The following is a 13,260-nucleotide window of genomic DNA, read 5'->3' as shown; positions in this document are numbered from 1 at the left end:
CAATATCTCTTTATCTCTATGTATATTAGTTTTAGAACTAAAATTATTATATATTTTTTTTATTTAAATTATGTCTACTAGAATCCAAGTAATTCTTATACTAAACAATTCCAAACAAATACGTGTAAAGATTAACAATTAAAAAATATTATAACATAAATAATTATGCCATAAAATTAAAAAAATAAATATAGAGAGCTACGTCATACGGGGATTGGGAAGAACTAGAAGTACGGTCTTCGTCGCGTGAAAAATGATGCTAGTACTTTAATAAAATTATCACCTAATTCGTTTATTGGAGTGTTTGTTTGTATATTCTAAATTATGTTTTAAAATTTAATTTTTTTTAAAAAAAAATATTAAACTAATAAATTTTTTATTTTAAAAAATTTATTTTTAATATTATCGTATCAAAATAATTTAAAAAAATAAAAAAAGAATTTTTTTTTTTAAAACATCTACACTGCCAAACAGCTCCTCGGTGTCCTAATTCTTCCTCAAGAAAAAGAGAAACTGGTGCCCCAAACGATAAAAATAAACTTCTTGTGAAGCTTTCTTTCTCAAACATCTTGATTCAGTTCTCCATGGCTCCATATTCTCCTCACTTCCTATGGAATATGTTTTTGTTCAACGTTCTTATCTTATCCACCATCTCATGTACAATTGGATGCTACACATCAATCTTTAGCTTTGGCGATTCACTTGCCGACACTGGAAACTCAAGGAACTTGTCACCGCCGGATAATCTTCCCCACTTTTCCTTTCTTCCTTATGGAGAAACCTTTTTTCACCACCCTACCGGACGTTGCTCCGATGGTCGTCTCGTCATAGATTTTATTGGTACACACACAGAGCTAATTACATGGATGTATATTTTTTATTTTTTGAAAAAAAAACAATTGACTTTTGTAGTTGTTGTGTTTCTTCACGTAGCTGAATATCTTGGTCTTCCATTTGTGCCACCATATTTTGGAGGAAGCATGGAAAGTTTCAAAGAGGCCGGTGTCAATTTTGCTGTGGCGGGGGCTACGGCGCTTGATGCTGCCTTTCTTCAAGAAAAGGGGCTCACGAAGCTTGTGACCAATATTTCTTTGGTTGTTCAGCTGGGTTTGTTCAAAGAATTATTGCCGTCTCTCTGCTCCACGCCTTCAGGTAGGCCTGCCATTTCAAATCACGGGTAGATATATTATACTACCAGTTTTATTCGTTAATCTTATGACATTAAACCTATTCAATAAGTAATTAGAGGAGATTTAACAAATGGGTAAAAGCTACCCTTCAGATGCTCAGTATTGCCGAACTAGATCTTGATTTCATCACAATGAAAATGTTTTATCACTTAAGTCCCTGATGTTTTTCTCTTTTCTTGAACTGAATCCTTATTATCATGTCCATTAATATTTTCTTTTTCGGGGTCAAAATTAAGCTCTATATTCACCTTTATTATAAATATATAATAGAAAAATTTTCAATTCTTTATACCTGCCTTCATGGAGAGAAACCTCCAATAAAAAACCATTAAATTCTTATGACTTACTAATTAATTAAGAGAAACTACATCATGCAGGACCAAAGAGAAATCACCATTTATTAAAATGGTGGAGTGACAAGCTTGGTCTTCTCATTAAAAAAAAAAAATTATTAGGAGTAATTAAATCTTTTCACAAAGTATTGTTTTAATTGGGGTGACTTGGTCATTTCTTACTTTTTAGAACACAGAAATTAAATGTTCTTAAAGAAAAAAGGTTTGTTTACTCACTGGACTTTCACTTTTTTAAGCATAATTACTGTATAACTCTTAGATTTTTTTAAAAAATTAACCTCTCTTTAGAGTCTCATTGGTACTTCCATCCTAGTGGTTTCATAATTTTCATGTAATGTGAGAAGAAAATTGACATAGCTTTTTAGATTGTTTTCTGGATGATGACGATGAAGAAGAAAAAATAGCTTTCCAGATTGTTTTCTTATTTGTCTTGGCAGTCGCTATCTGTATAGGTAGTGCATGTACTGTAGTTCTATCAGGTTCGGCGCTTAATTGAAGTCTTTTTTTTTTTTCTTCTTCTTCTTTCTGCTCCTCTCTCCACCTCAATTAATTCAATGCCCCTTAAAAAGTCACAAAACCCTTTAATTTATTTTTGCTCTTCAGATTTTGTTATTTTCATTTTAATTGAAAATATTTTATTTTAATTTATTATTTTAATTAGAAAATTATTTTCAATTTCATTCTTTAATTTTTTTACATCTCCAATTTAATCCCTATTCTTTTAATTTTTTATTTAATTTATTTTTCAAATTAATTTTTTTTTTGCAATTTCATCCTTCCATCTTTTCTTTTTATTAAGTTTTATCTTTACTTTTTTTATTTTTTTTCTTTTATAAATTTTTTGAATATATATACATTTCATAACACAACATTAAATTTATTAAGAATTATACTTTTTTATTGAATCTAAATCTTATAAAACTTAGTTAATTCAATAACCTGAATCTTAATTTTTCTTTTTTAGTTATTTGGAAACATTTATGTTGCCTTAACTTTTTTTTGTAATGTCTAGTTAAGCGGTGCTTACTACCAAATTAATTTTTTTTTTTTCCGTTTGCTCCTCTCTCCACCTCAATTAAGGTAATGTCCTTGAAAAAAATTCAAAACAATCCTTTAATTTATTTTAGTTCTTGAGATTTTTTCCCTCTTATTTTAATTGAAATTATTTTATTTTAATTTATTATTTTTAATAGGAAATTATTTTCAATCTCATTCTCTAATTGTTTTTACATCTCAAATTTAATCCCTATTCTTTTGAATTTTTTTATTTTAAGTGATTTTTCAAAAAAAAATTTGTTGCAATTTCATCCTTCATCTTTTTTTCTTTTTATTAAGTTTTATCTTTATTATTTTGATTGTTTTTTTCTTTTCTAAATTTTTTGAATATATATATATATATATGCATGTATGCATTTCAATTTCATAACACAACATTACATTTATTTGGAGTTATGCTTCTTTATTGAACCTAATATACAATTTCACGCATTGTAAATTTAAAAAATTAAACTATATATATAGAAGATTTCATCGAATTTGCTTAATTTTTCATATTAATTAATTTTAAACTATATATATAGAAGATTTGATTTCATTTGCTTAATTTTTCATATTAATTAATTATAGTTGCCTTTTCTCATAATATTAAAATAATTAAGCTTATTAAACCAATTGACTTTAATGACCCTAGTCTAGGATTTGATTTCTGATTTCATCTTTTAATGTTAAATTAGTTGGAAGTTAAGATTCTTTATTAAATCCAAGTCTAATATTTCATGGGTTTTGAATTTTAAAAATTAATACTTGCTTATAAAATTTACTCGGGTTTGAATGCATTTTCGTATTATTAAATTAGAGTTGTTTTTTTTTTACATGTTATTAAAATGATCTTATGAAACCTAGTTGACTCAATAACCCGAGTCTTAATTATTATTATTTTTTACTTATGTAGAAACGCTTATGCTGCCTTAACTTGTTTTATGTCTAGTTAACTACCAATGTAGGTTTACTTTTTTGCATATGAATTAAGGAGTCAAGATGTAACTTATATATTAATTAATGAGTCAAGATGTAACTTATAGTATATCACTGTTATATTTCTCAGTTAAAATTTCATTTAAAATATATTGGCTGCATTTCTTTAATACTAATTAATTTTATAATTGAATTTAATTTCATTCAATTGTACTAGATGATTCATTCACAATATTTTAATAATTGAACTATATATGTAATTCAATTTATAATGTTAAAAATAAGCATTTTTGTGATAACCAAAGTCTAAATTGAAAAAAAAAAAAAACTTCGTATGATTTGTAGACTGCAAGAAGCTACTTGGCGACTCCCTCATTCTTTTAGGAGAGATCGGAGGAAATGATTACAACCATCCATTCTTTGAAGGAATTAACTTTGAGACTATTCAAGATCTTGTACCTTATGTTATTAACACCATAGGTCTAGCCATCAAGGTAAGAACTTCGTTTAATAGTAAATTACATGGCGTAGTCGTCATATATGATATTGTTATTCTTTTAAAATTACTTTACAAAAGAATTTTATTATATTCTTTGATGCATCATTTATATTCATTAATTAGAGAAATAAATATAGTTAAGATGCAAGCAAGTCGATTATCAAATTGCACACCTACAGAGTACAAGAGTCTTTATCTTTTCATTGAATATGTGATTACTAACCCATGCAATGCAGGAGCTAATTCAACTAGGGGCAATAACAATATTGGTTCCTGGAAATCTCCCGATCGGTTGCTCGCCATCTTATCTAACATTATTTGAGGGTTCAGATAAAAAAGACTATGACCATTTTACTGGATGTCTCAAGTGGCTCAACAAATTCGCTCAAGAACACAATGAACAACTAATGAAAGAACTAAAGCGAATCCAAAAGCTTCATCCTCATGCCAAAATCATTTATGCAGATTATTATAATGCAGCAATGCCTTTTTATCACTCACCAAATCGATTCGGTATGTTCAATTTGTTGCTTTTTATATGTTAATTACTATATTTAGGACCATATAGTTATGTTATAATGTCTTAATTATAAATTATTTTTTTCATTTTAGGATTTACGGGAGGCGTTCTCAAATCATGTTGTGGCTGGGGAGGAATGTACAACTACAATTCATTAGTTAACTGTGGCAACCCACTTGTGAGTGCTTGTGATGATCCTACCTCATTTGTGAACTGGGATGGTATACACTATACAGAAGCAACTTATAAATTAATTTTTGAATCTATAATAGAGGGCTCATATTCCTATCCATCTTTCAAAGCTTTCTGTTATTTAAATGACAATGAGATGTAAATTAATTCTAAATAGCCATATCAATAATTAATAAAGAATGATGTTTGTCATTCATGATCTTATTTGTTTTCTTGTTAGTGGTTATATTTAAGAAGATAGATGTCAAATAAAAACTTCCCATTCCAGGCAAGGTTACCCATTTATTGAGGATCTTATATATTTCTAATCTAAGTTCATTTATTATAAATCATTATTTGCCTATTATTAAGTCTTATTGGTGTTTTGATCTCAAGTCAAGCTTTTTATATGGATTTGGAATTAGAAGGGGATTAATTGTTCATATTTGCTTTGTTTGGACGTTTAAAACCCAAAATTGACAAGGAAGAAAAAAATATTGCTCGGAAGCTCTTCTCCATTTATATTATGTCAAATCTAAAAATTAGATCTTTTGAGATTTTAATGCAAAGGAGCCGAATGGGGGTTTTCAACGAACCTGACAATCTCACTAATAATTCCCAATGACACAACATATATAGAAGGGTTATAAGAATAAGATTTCTGTAATTATCTATGATGTTGTTACTTGGATCCCTACACAAAAGAGAGAGCAAAAGAGAAAAAATAAAAAAAATGTTAAAGGAAAAAAAAATATATAAGTGAGAAAAGGATACCAGAACACCTAAAAAATAGCTAATAATTGGTTAAGAAGGTTTAGAAATGCAAAAATTAAAAGTTAATAATATATTTTTGACCGATAAAAACCTTCTTAGCAAAGAAAACTCAATACAAGAAAGAGAAATTTAAAAGTGGATGTTTACAGATCCAATTAGATTTTTTTGAAAGTTTAACTAAATTTATGAAGGGTTTAATTGCAAGAAAATTGATTTTTAAAGCCATTTTGGGTTTTAATTAGCATAAATTAAAGTTTAGGGGTGAATTACAATTTGTAAGAGTTAATTTGATCAAATCAGGGGTTTAATTGCATAAATATTAAAATTTGATGAGCAACTAAAAATTATCAAAAGAAACAAATATCAGTTAAAAGAGGAGACTAGAACGTCCAAAAAATTATTAAAGATTGGTTGAAAAGATTCAAAAATACAAATATTGAAAGTTGCTAATAGATTTTTGACTGATAAAAACATCGTTGCCAAAGAAAATTCAATATAAAAAAGAGATTCAAAATTGGATGTTTAAAGACCTAATTGAATTTTGTTGAAAGTTCAATTGAATTTGTTGTAAGTGTGCGGTGTCATAGTGAAATAACGCTTCATCATGTGTATCTATCTGGAAAATACATGAAATATAAGGAGACAAGAAATTCTTGTCTTTTATTAGTAGAAAGCGGGAAAGGAAGTCACCACCTAGTGTTTTGATCACCAAGAACCTTAATTGTTCTTAGAGATTGAGTAAGGAGACTGGTTGCATAAAAGGACGTATGAATACCCCAAATATACCCTACCTAAGATAAGCTGCATTGTTTAATTATCTAATAAAAACCAAGGTCTTGTGTATAATCATAAACTAGTTATGATATCAATTTTACATTTTAAAACATGAGAAAGTTGCACTTTTTTTAATGAAAATATGCTTGGAAACTTTGAGAGACTTGGCCGTATACATGAAAACAAAATATTTTTACTTTGAGAAACTTGGTCGTATACATGAAAACAAAATATTTTTTTGTTTTATAATTTTTTGCAATGTTTTGATAAAAATCGGGTATTTTATACTAGATTTGTATCTTTACTATATTAAAAATACAAACCAATATTAAACAAAATTGATAAAAATATATATATGAGAAAATCACAAATTTTTTCAGAAGGAAAGTTTTTGCATTTTTAACTGGGCCAGACATGGCCTAACAAATTTTGGTCTAGGCTAGCAGCAATGGATAATGAATTAATTCACTCTTAACTGTTCATGCAGAAAATGAAAGACATGACTAGAGAAGAAGAATAAGAAAAAGGAGGAGGAGGAGGAGGAAGCTGACCTAAGAAGGAGGAGGAGGAGGAGGAGGAAGCTGACCTAGTGGCGTTGATGGCTCACGGTGATGCTGGTGGCTGCTCTTAGTGGTGTGGCTGTGGTGCGTGGCAAACAGTGGTTGCTGCTGGTTTTTGTTTTTTTTTCCTTCGTCCCTGCTACTTTCGGTTTTCTGGACTCCTTTGTTTATATATTCTTATCCTTTAGTTCTCTAGCAATGGTGGTGCTAGCGAATCACAATGATGATAGTGGCGGTTCTCAGTGGTGTTGCTGTGATGGCAGACGATGGTGAAGGTTTTCGAGGCTAAAGGCTATGGTGGAGAGAGAGAGAGAGAGAGAAAGGAGAGAAGTTTATCTGGTAGTAGAAATGAAAGGGGAGGCTGGTTTTTTGTCACTTTTAGACCTAATTATCTTTACCTCTAGACCATGAAAATCAAATATATTTATAGGCGATGGAAGAGGGACACTTTATCTCTTATGGTGCCAAATATCGGCCCTTGTTTCAACTTGAAAGCATCCCAACCATTGGTTTAAAGTAGTAATGATGAACTGTTAGTTTTGTGTAGAAAAAGTCGTTGGTTGGTTTAGCCACTTTAAGGCAGTATCACCACTTCTTTGGCCTCGATTAGTCCAAACGACTTACACTAGCGTGTATTAAGTTGTCACATGATCGTTTATGTCTATGTTTATCCAATTTGGTGAAGAAACGAAGCGTCAAATGCTTTGGAGAGGTGGCCACTCAACGAACCTTGCTGGAGAAGAAGATGAATAGTAATTTTTTGCTAATTATGTTTTAGTCCTTTAATTTGTAATTTATCTCTAATTACACCCTGATTGGCCTCAAACTTTTAATTGTGTTCAATTTAACCCTAACAAACTTTAACTCAAACCCTAGATTTCAGCGCCCTATTCCCTTTGGTCCTTGGTTCTAAATTTATTCAGTTAAGTCCTTAATTGATTATCAAACTTCAATATTTATATAATTAAGCCCCTGATTTGACCAAATTAACCCCAAAAAAATTCTAATTTGATCTTAAAACTTGACAAATTAACCCTCAAAAAAATTCTAATTTGATCTTAAAACTTTAATTTCTTCCAATTAAAGCCCAAATTGACTTTAAAAATAAATTTTCTTGAACTTAAACCCTTCATACATTCAATTAAACCTCTAATAAAATTTAATTGAGTCTATAAATATTTTTTTGGACCTTCTTCAATTTAAATTTTTCTTGTCAAGAGGGCTCTTTATCTATAAAATATATACTGTCAAAATTTAATTTTTGAATTTTTTAGCCTCCTCAACCAACTTCTAGTCATTTTTCTAGACGCTTTAACATCCTCTTCTCACTATTATTATTTTTTTTAGATTTTTTTTTATTTTTAGTCTGAATATGTTTTTTTAATTTTTTGGAAGAGAAAAAGTGAATTTGAGGAATAACCTAAAAATGAGTTATGATAGAACTTATGGAGGGTTTAATTGTAAGAAAATTGATTTTTTAAAGCCCATTTAAGTTTTAATTGAAAACAATTAAAGTTTAGTGGTTGAATTACAATATGTAAGAGTTAAGTTGGTCAAATTAGGAGCTTAATTGTATAAATATTGAAGTTTGATGAGTAATTAAGTATTTGATCAAAAAAATCCAAAATCAAGGATCAAACTAGAAAATACACGAGAACATAGAGGCTAAAATTGACTGAATCAAGGACCAAATTAAAAAAAATTAAAAATTTATTGATTAAATAAAGGTCAAAATGCACAAATTCAAAACTACTAATTAAAATAAAAAAATCAACTCACTTTAGGCTTAGTATTTAAGTTTGATAGGGATGTAATTAAATTGATTTTTAAAATCAAAATCTCAATTAAAGACTTTAAAAAAATATATAAATTATAAAGCTCAATAAAAAATATAAATAAAAATAAATTATCAATACTAATAATAATAGATAATATATGAAATTACAAATGAATTCACATCTTTTTATAGTTCTTATTAATTAAGATGCTGAGTAATAAATCTCTCAAAAGTGACTTGTCTTGTGTACCCGAAAAAAAATAAAAGAATATTGAGTGAGATCACGGGGTCGGGAAGGATCCAGGCAAACCATAATAATAAATGAGATGCAAAATCTGGTGGAAGTTGCCTGCAATAAAGACACTAGTGTGGAAACCGAAGACCGGAAGACAGCTTTCCTATATATAAATTATAGCAAGAACTTAAAAGAGTACTAGGACGTTTAATTTGTAAAACCTCTTGCAACCTATTTAATCCCATCATTTTTCACTGATCATGAAAATGTTGATCACCCTAATTCTTTCCTTTTGCCTCATTTTTGGTTTCAATGTCGAAATAGTTTCGACAACTCCATTGCAGTATGACTCAATTTTCAACTTTGGTGACTCTCTTAGTGACACTGGAAATTTCCTTCTTTCCGGTGCTTTGGCATTTCCTGTGATTGCAAAGCTCCCTTATGGTGAAACCTTCTTTCGACACGCAACCGGCCGGTGCTCCGATGGACGTCTAGTTGTTGACTTCATCTGTACATATATTTAAATGCCATCTCTTCCATTTTATTACTTTGAGTACTTAAATTAACCGTATGATCAACACGTTCACATAACGTTTTTTTGCTGTTGTTGTTGTGTGATCGTTGAAATGTAGCTGAGGCATCTGGGTTGCCACACTTGCCACCCTATCTAGCACTCGGCAAAGATCAGCTGCATTCCTTTCATGGAGTAAATTTCGCTGTTGCTGGAGCTACTGCTCTCGATGCTAAATTCTTTTACGACCAACGTATCGGGAAAATTATGTGGACAAACGATTCATTGAGTGTTCAGCTTGGATGGTTCAAACAGTTGAAGTCCTCTCTTTGTATCAGCAAACAAGGTGAGAGTCACAAAAGCTCATAACACACACTCATTTTTGTGTTTACCTGACCATATGCTTCTCTTTTTGCCACTTTCTTTTCACCAGAATGTGATAATTACTTCAAAAAATCGTTATTTCTTGTGGGAGAGATTGGAGGAAACGACTATAATTATGCCTACTTTGCTGGTGGAAGCATTAAACAATTGAGAGCTTCTGTGCCTCTTGTTGTTGAAGCAATTGCTAAGGCTACCAGTGTAAGTTACATCGCATTAATTTCATCAAGACTGATAAAAAAAAGTTAAAAAACATAATGGCAATATTTTTTTTGGTTACTTCTAAAAGTAAATTTCTCTCTTATATTTTTATATATATGGGATATTGTGTTAGTTTTTGATAGAAGAAGGAGCTGTGGAATTGTTGGTGCCGGGGAATTTGCCGATTGGATGCTCGGCAGTGTATCTGACCTTGTTCGGAAGTCCTAACAGAACAGAATATGATCGGAATGGGTGTTTGAAAGCTTGCAATGCTTTCTCCAAGTACCATAACAATCAACTCAAAACAGCCCTGCAGATGCTGAGACAAAAATACCCACATGCTAGGATAATATATGCTGACTACTATGGTGCAGCCAAGCGTTTCTACCACGCGCCACAGCGTCATGGTAAGTCTTTTGAACTATTTGTTGGTACTAGCAAGCAAAAGACCATTACACCCTATGCTTTTTTTAATCATTGAATTTATTAAAAAAATAGTTATATAGATAATAACCAAAAAAAAAAAAATTATACTGAGATATTAAAAAAAACTGACAAAATAAATCAAAAATAGTATCAATAAGATCTTCGTCCATTTTTTAAAGCTTTCCATCTATATTTTATTTTATTTAAAAAACATTTTTTATATAAAAACAACTTTATTTTATAGAAAACTTAACGTTAAGTATTACAATAAAATTCCTTAATTAAGAAATCAAAATAACTTAACAATAAAACTAATGTGAAAGAATAGTTTTGGTGTAAAATTGATAATGTTTCAATAATCTGATGCTATATATATATATATATATATTTCGACCCTTGATTCTATCTCCTCCCATAATTATCGCCTCTGGAAAAAGAACAATTACTACATTACCTACCTTCATTTTCATATCTCCAACATCACAGATTAAGAAAGTTTATTATAACATGCAGGATTTACTGGTGGAACTCTGACGGCTTGTTGTGGAGGGGGTGGACCATACAATTTCAATAACTCGGCAAGGTGCGGGCACATGGGCTCAAGAACATGTAGCAATCCTTCCAGCCACGCAAATTGGGATGGAATTCACTTGACAGAAGCTGCTTACAGGTACATTGCCATGGGTTTGGTCAGCGGCTCTTTCACCACACCACCCCTGCGAATCTCTCTTAAATAAACCCTTTTCGTGACTGAAATCATGGGTGTCTACCTTGTCGAGTGATTTATTAGCTAGTGAAGCCTGTTGTTTCGGTTTGTCGAATCTTGCTGCTTTCTCATCTGTACTGGTATCTTTCGATGGAAAGGATTTTTAATCCAACAATATATATATATATAATAGTAACTGTGTTCTCATCCTGTGTATGTCTGATAAATTCAACGAAGGTTTTTCCGTAAATGCATGTGAAGCGTATGAAAATTCAAATCTCGAAAATCAGAGAACAGACACAAGAAAAGTAGGAGCATCCTGTCCATAAAAAAAACCTAAAGATGCAGCTCATATTTCCCCATCTAAATCTAAACAAGTATTAACTATCCCCATCCACTTGCAATAAGTGGTCGCAAGCCAGTAACCTAAAGTTGTCGAGCAACTTATTTATTTTATTTTCCTTCCTTTTGATTTCATAATAATAGGATCCTTGATTAATCAAGATTAAATCCCTTTCTAAATTGTCTGAAAGAAGTATTCACTTCAACGACCTAATTCATTGAGAAGAATTAATAAATCAAGTTCTCATGGATATTAAAAAAATAATATAAAAGAGTTGGAGAATTATCATTGTGCGCACATGCTCAGTGCCCTGTGGGCGAGAATAATATAATTATTATCATTTTGATTATGGTCTAGAATATCTATCAAATGTAATTATACAGTATAATGATTAAGATGCCTTGAAATACGAAAAAGTTAGCTTTGTCATTTTGTTTAAAATAACGCCTTAAATTTACTTTGGTGCCCCCTGAAACAAACATATTTTGTTGGCGCGTTCTGTTCATGCACTACACGAGTATGTGAAGCCACTCTGCACGCTTCAAGTGGCGCATATAGAATTTAAGTGGTGAAAATTATCCATCTGCAGTGACAATAGAAAGATTACAGCATCCTCTATTAAATGAGGTGATGTGTGCGGTGGTCCAGTGGGCTGTTTGGCTCCGACAATATTTTCTCTTTCCTCATCTCTTTATCTCGAAAAATGTGTTGTTCAATCAGCAAATTGATGTTATCCTTTTATTTTATTTTAATATTTAATTTATCTTCTTGCTTATGATTGTATAATTTTTATTTTAATGTTTTTTGTGAATTTTATTTTTTTATTTTATCCTTAATTAAAATATTATTTTTTCCTTTTATTTTGTTTTGATTTCATGTTTGACCTTTTTTTTCTTTTTAATTTCAGGTTTTTGTCTTGATTTTTGTGATCAAATGTCTGAGTTTTTTTAAATTTTACCCTTAAATCAGTTCTCTTCTTATTGTTTTTTAATTTAGAATTTTTTCTTTATTCTTTTATATTATTATTTTTTGGGCTTTTTACTAATTTTTTTATTATTTTCTAATTTCATTCCTTAACATTGAAATGTTAATTTTTCTCTTATTTTGTTTTCATTTTAAATTTTCTCATCTTTCTTTTGATTTTAGTTTTTTGTTTGAAGTGTTTTTGTGAAATGTTTGATTTTTTTTTTAATTTTACCCTTAAAATTAATAAATGTTATTTACCCCTTTTTTTTTTGTTTAGCAATTAGTTTCTATTACTTTTTCTTAATGGGGATTTTATCAAAATGATTTTTTTTCATTCTCTAACATTGAAATGCTTGGAAATTATAAAATAATAAAATTAACATCAATCAAAACTCTATAATATATACTCAAAATACTAGGAAAAAAGAATAAGAAAATCAACTCAAACAAATTTGCAACAAATAAATAAAACAAAAAAATAAACTCAACTAAAAAATTCATTTGAAAAAAATGAAGTTGCAATTGCTAAAAAATTAAAAATCCTATAAATAAAGTAACTAAAAATTGATTTCATAAGAAAAAAAATCTCACAACTACATTTTTACAATTATTAAGAACAAAAACAATTAAAAATAAAAAATATAGTGAAAAAAAAAGAAGAAGAAAAAAGTCTCACTTTGATGTAGTTGCAAGTTATGGAGAGAAATTTTTTTTTGTAAAGCATATTAATTAGAAAAAAACTAAAAGGATCAAAGAAGAAAGAATAAGAAGATATACCCGAACATGGAAGAGAAGAGAAGAGAAAGAAATAGATATTGATGTTTTTAACATATAATGAAGAAGAAGAACTAGAAGAAAAAGATTAAGAAATGAGTCTGTCTCTTGTGAAATAAAAGAAT

At 29.6% G+C, this 13,260-nt stretch overlaps 2 protein-coding genes across 2 annotated transcripts; both read left to right on the top strand.

Annotated features, from left to right (window-relative positions):
• The first annotated feature begins 475 nt into the window (after window positions 1–475).
• LOC105127932 (GDSL esterase/lipase At1g28580-like) lies at window positions 476–4,924 on the top strand. The gene is made up of 5 exons (XM_011029409.1): window positions 476–840; window positions 934–1,152; window positions 3,863–4,011; window positions 4,253–4,529; window positions 4,629–4,924. Exons 1-5 carry the CDS (start codon window positions 585–587, stop codon window positions 4,868–4,870), a joined length of 1,143 nt encoding a protein of 380 aa, XP_011027711.1. The 5' UTR covers window positions 476–584; the 3' UTR covers window positions 4,871–4,924.
• A 4,079-nt stretch (window positions 4,925–9,003) lies between these two features.
• LOC105127931 (GDSL esterase/lipase At5g45910-like) lies at window positions 9,004–11,262 on the top strand. The gene is made up of 5 exons (XM_011029408.1): window positions 9,004–9,337; window positions 9,460–9,684; window positions 9,772–9,920; window positions 10,054–10,327; window positions 10,860–11,262. The coding sequence occupies exons 1-5, from the start codon at window positions 9,088–9,090 to the stop codon at window positions 11,081–11,083; spliced, it is 1,122 nt and encodes a 373-aa protein (XP_011027710.1). The 5' UTR covers window positions 9,004–9,087; the 3' UTR covers window positions 11,084–11,262.
• The last annotated feature ends 1,998 nt before the right edge of the window (window positions 11,263–13,260 follow it).

The sequence above is a fragment of the Populus euphratica genome, unplaced genomic scaffold (genome assembly GCF_000495115.2).
Source record: "Populus euphratica unplaced genomic scaffold, PopEup_1.0 scaffold15.1, whole genome shotgun sequence".
Taxonomy (NCBI): Eukaryota; Viridiplantae; Streptophyta; class Magnoliopsida; order Malpighiales; family Salicaceae; genus Populus; species Populus euphratica.
The sequence above is the reverse complement of the archived record's forward strand: the minus strand, read 5'-3'. Positions and strand labels throughout refer to the sequence as shown.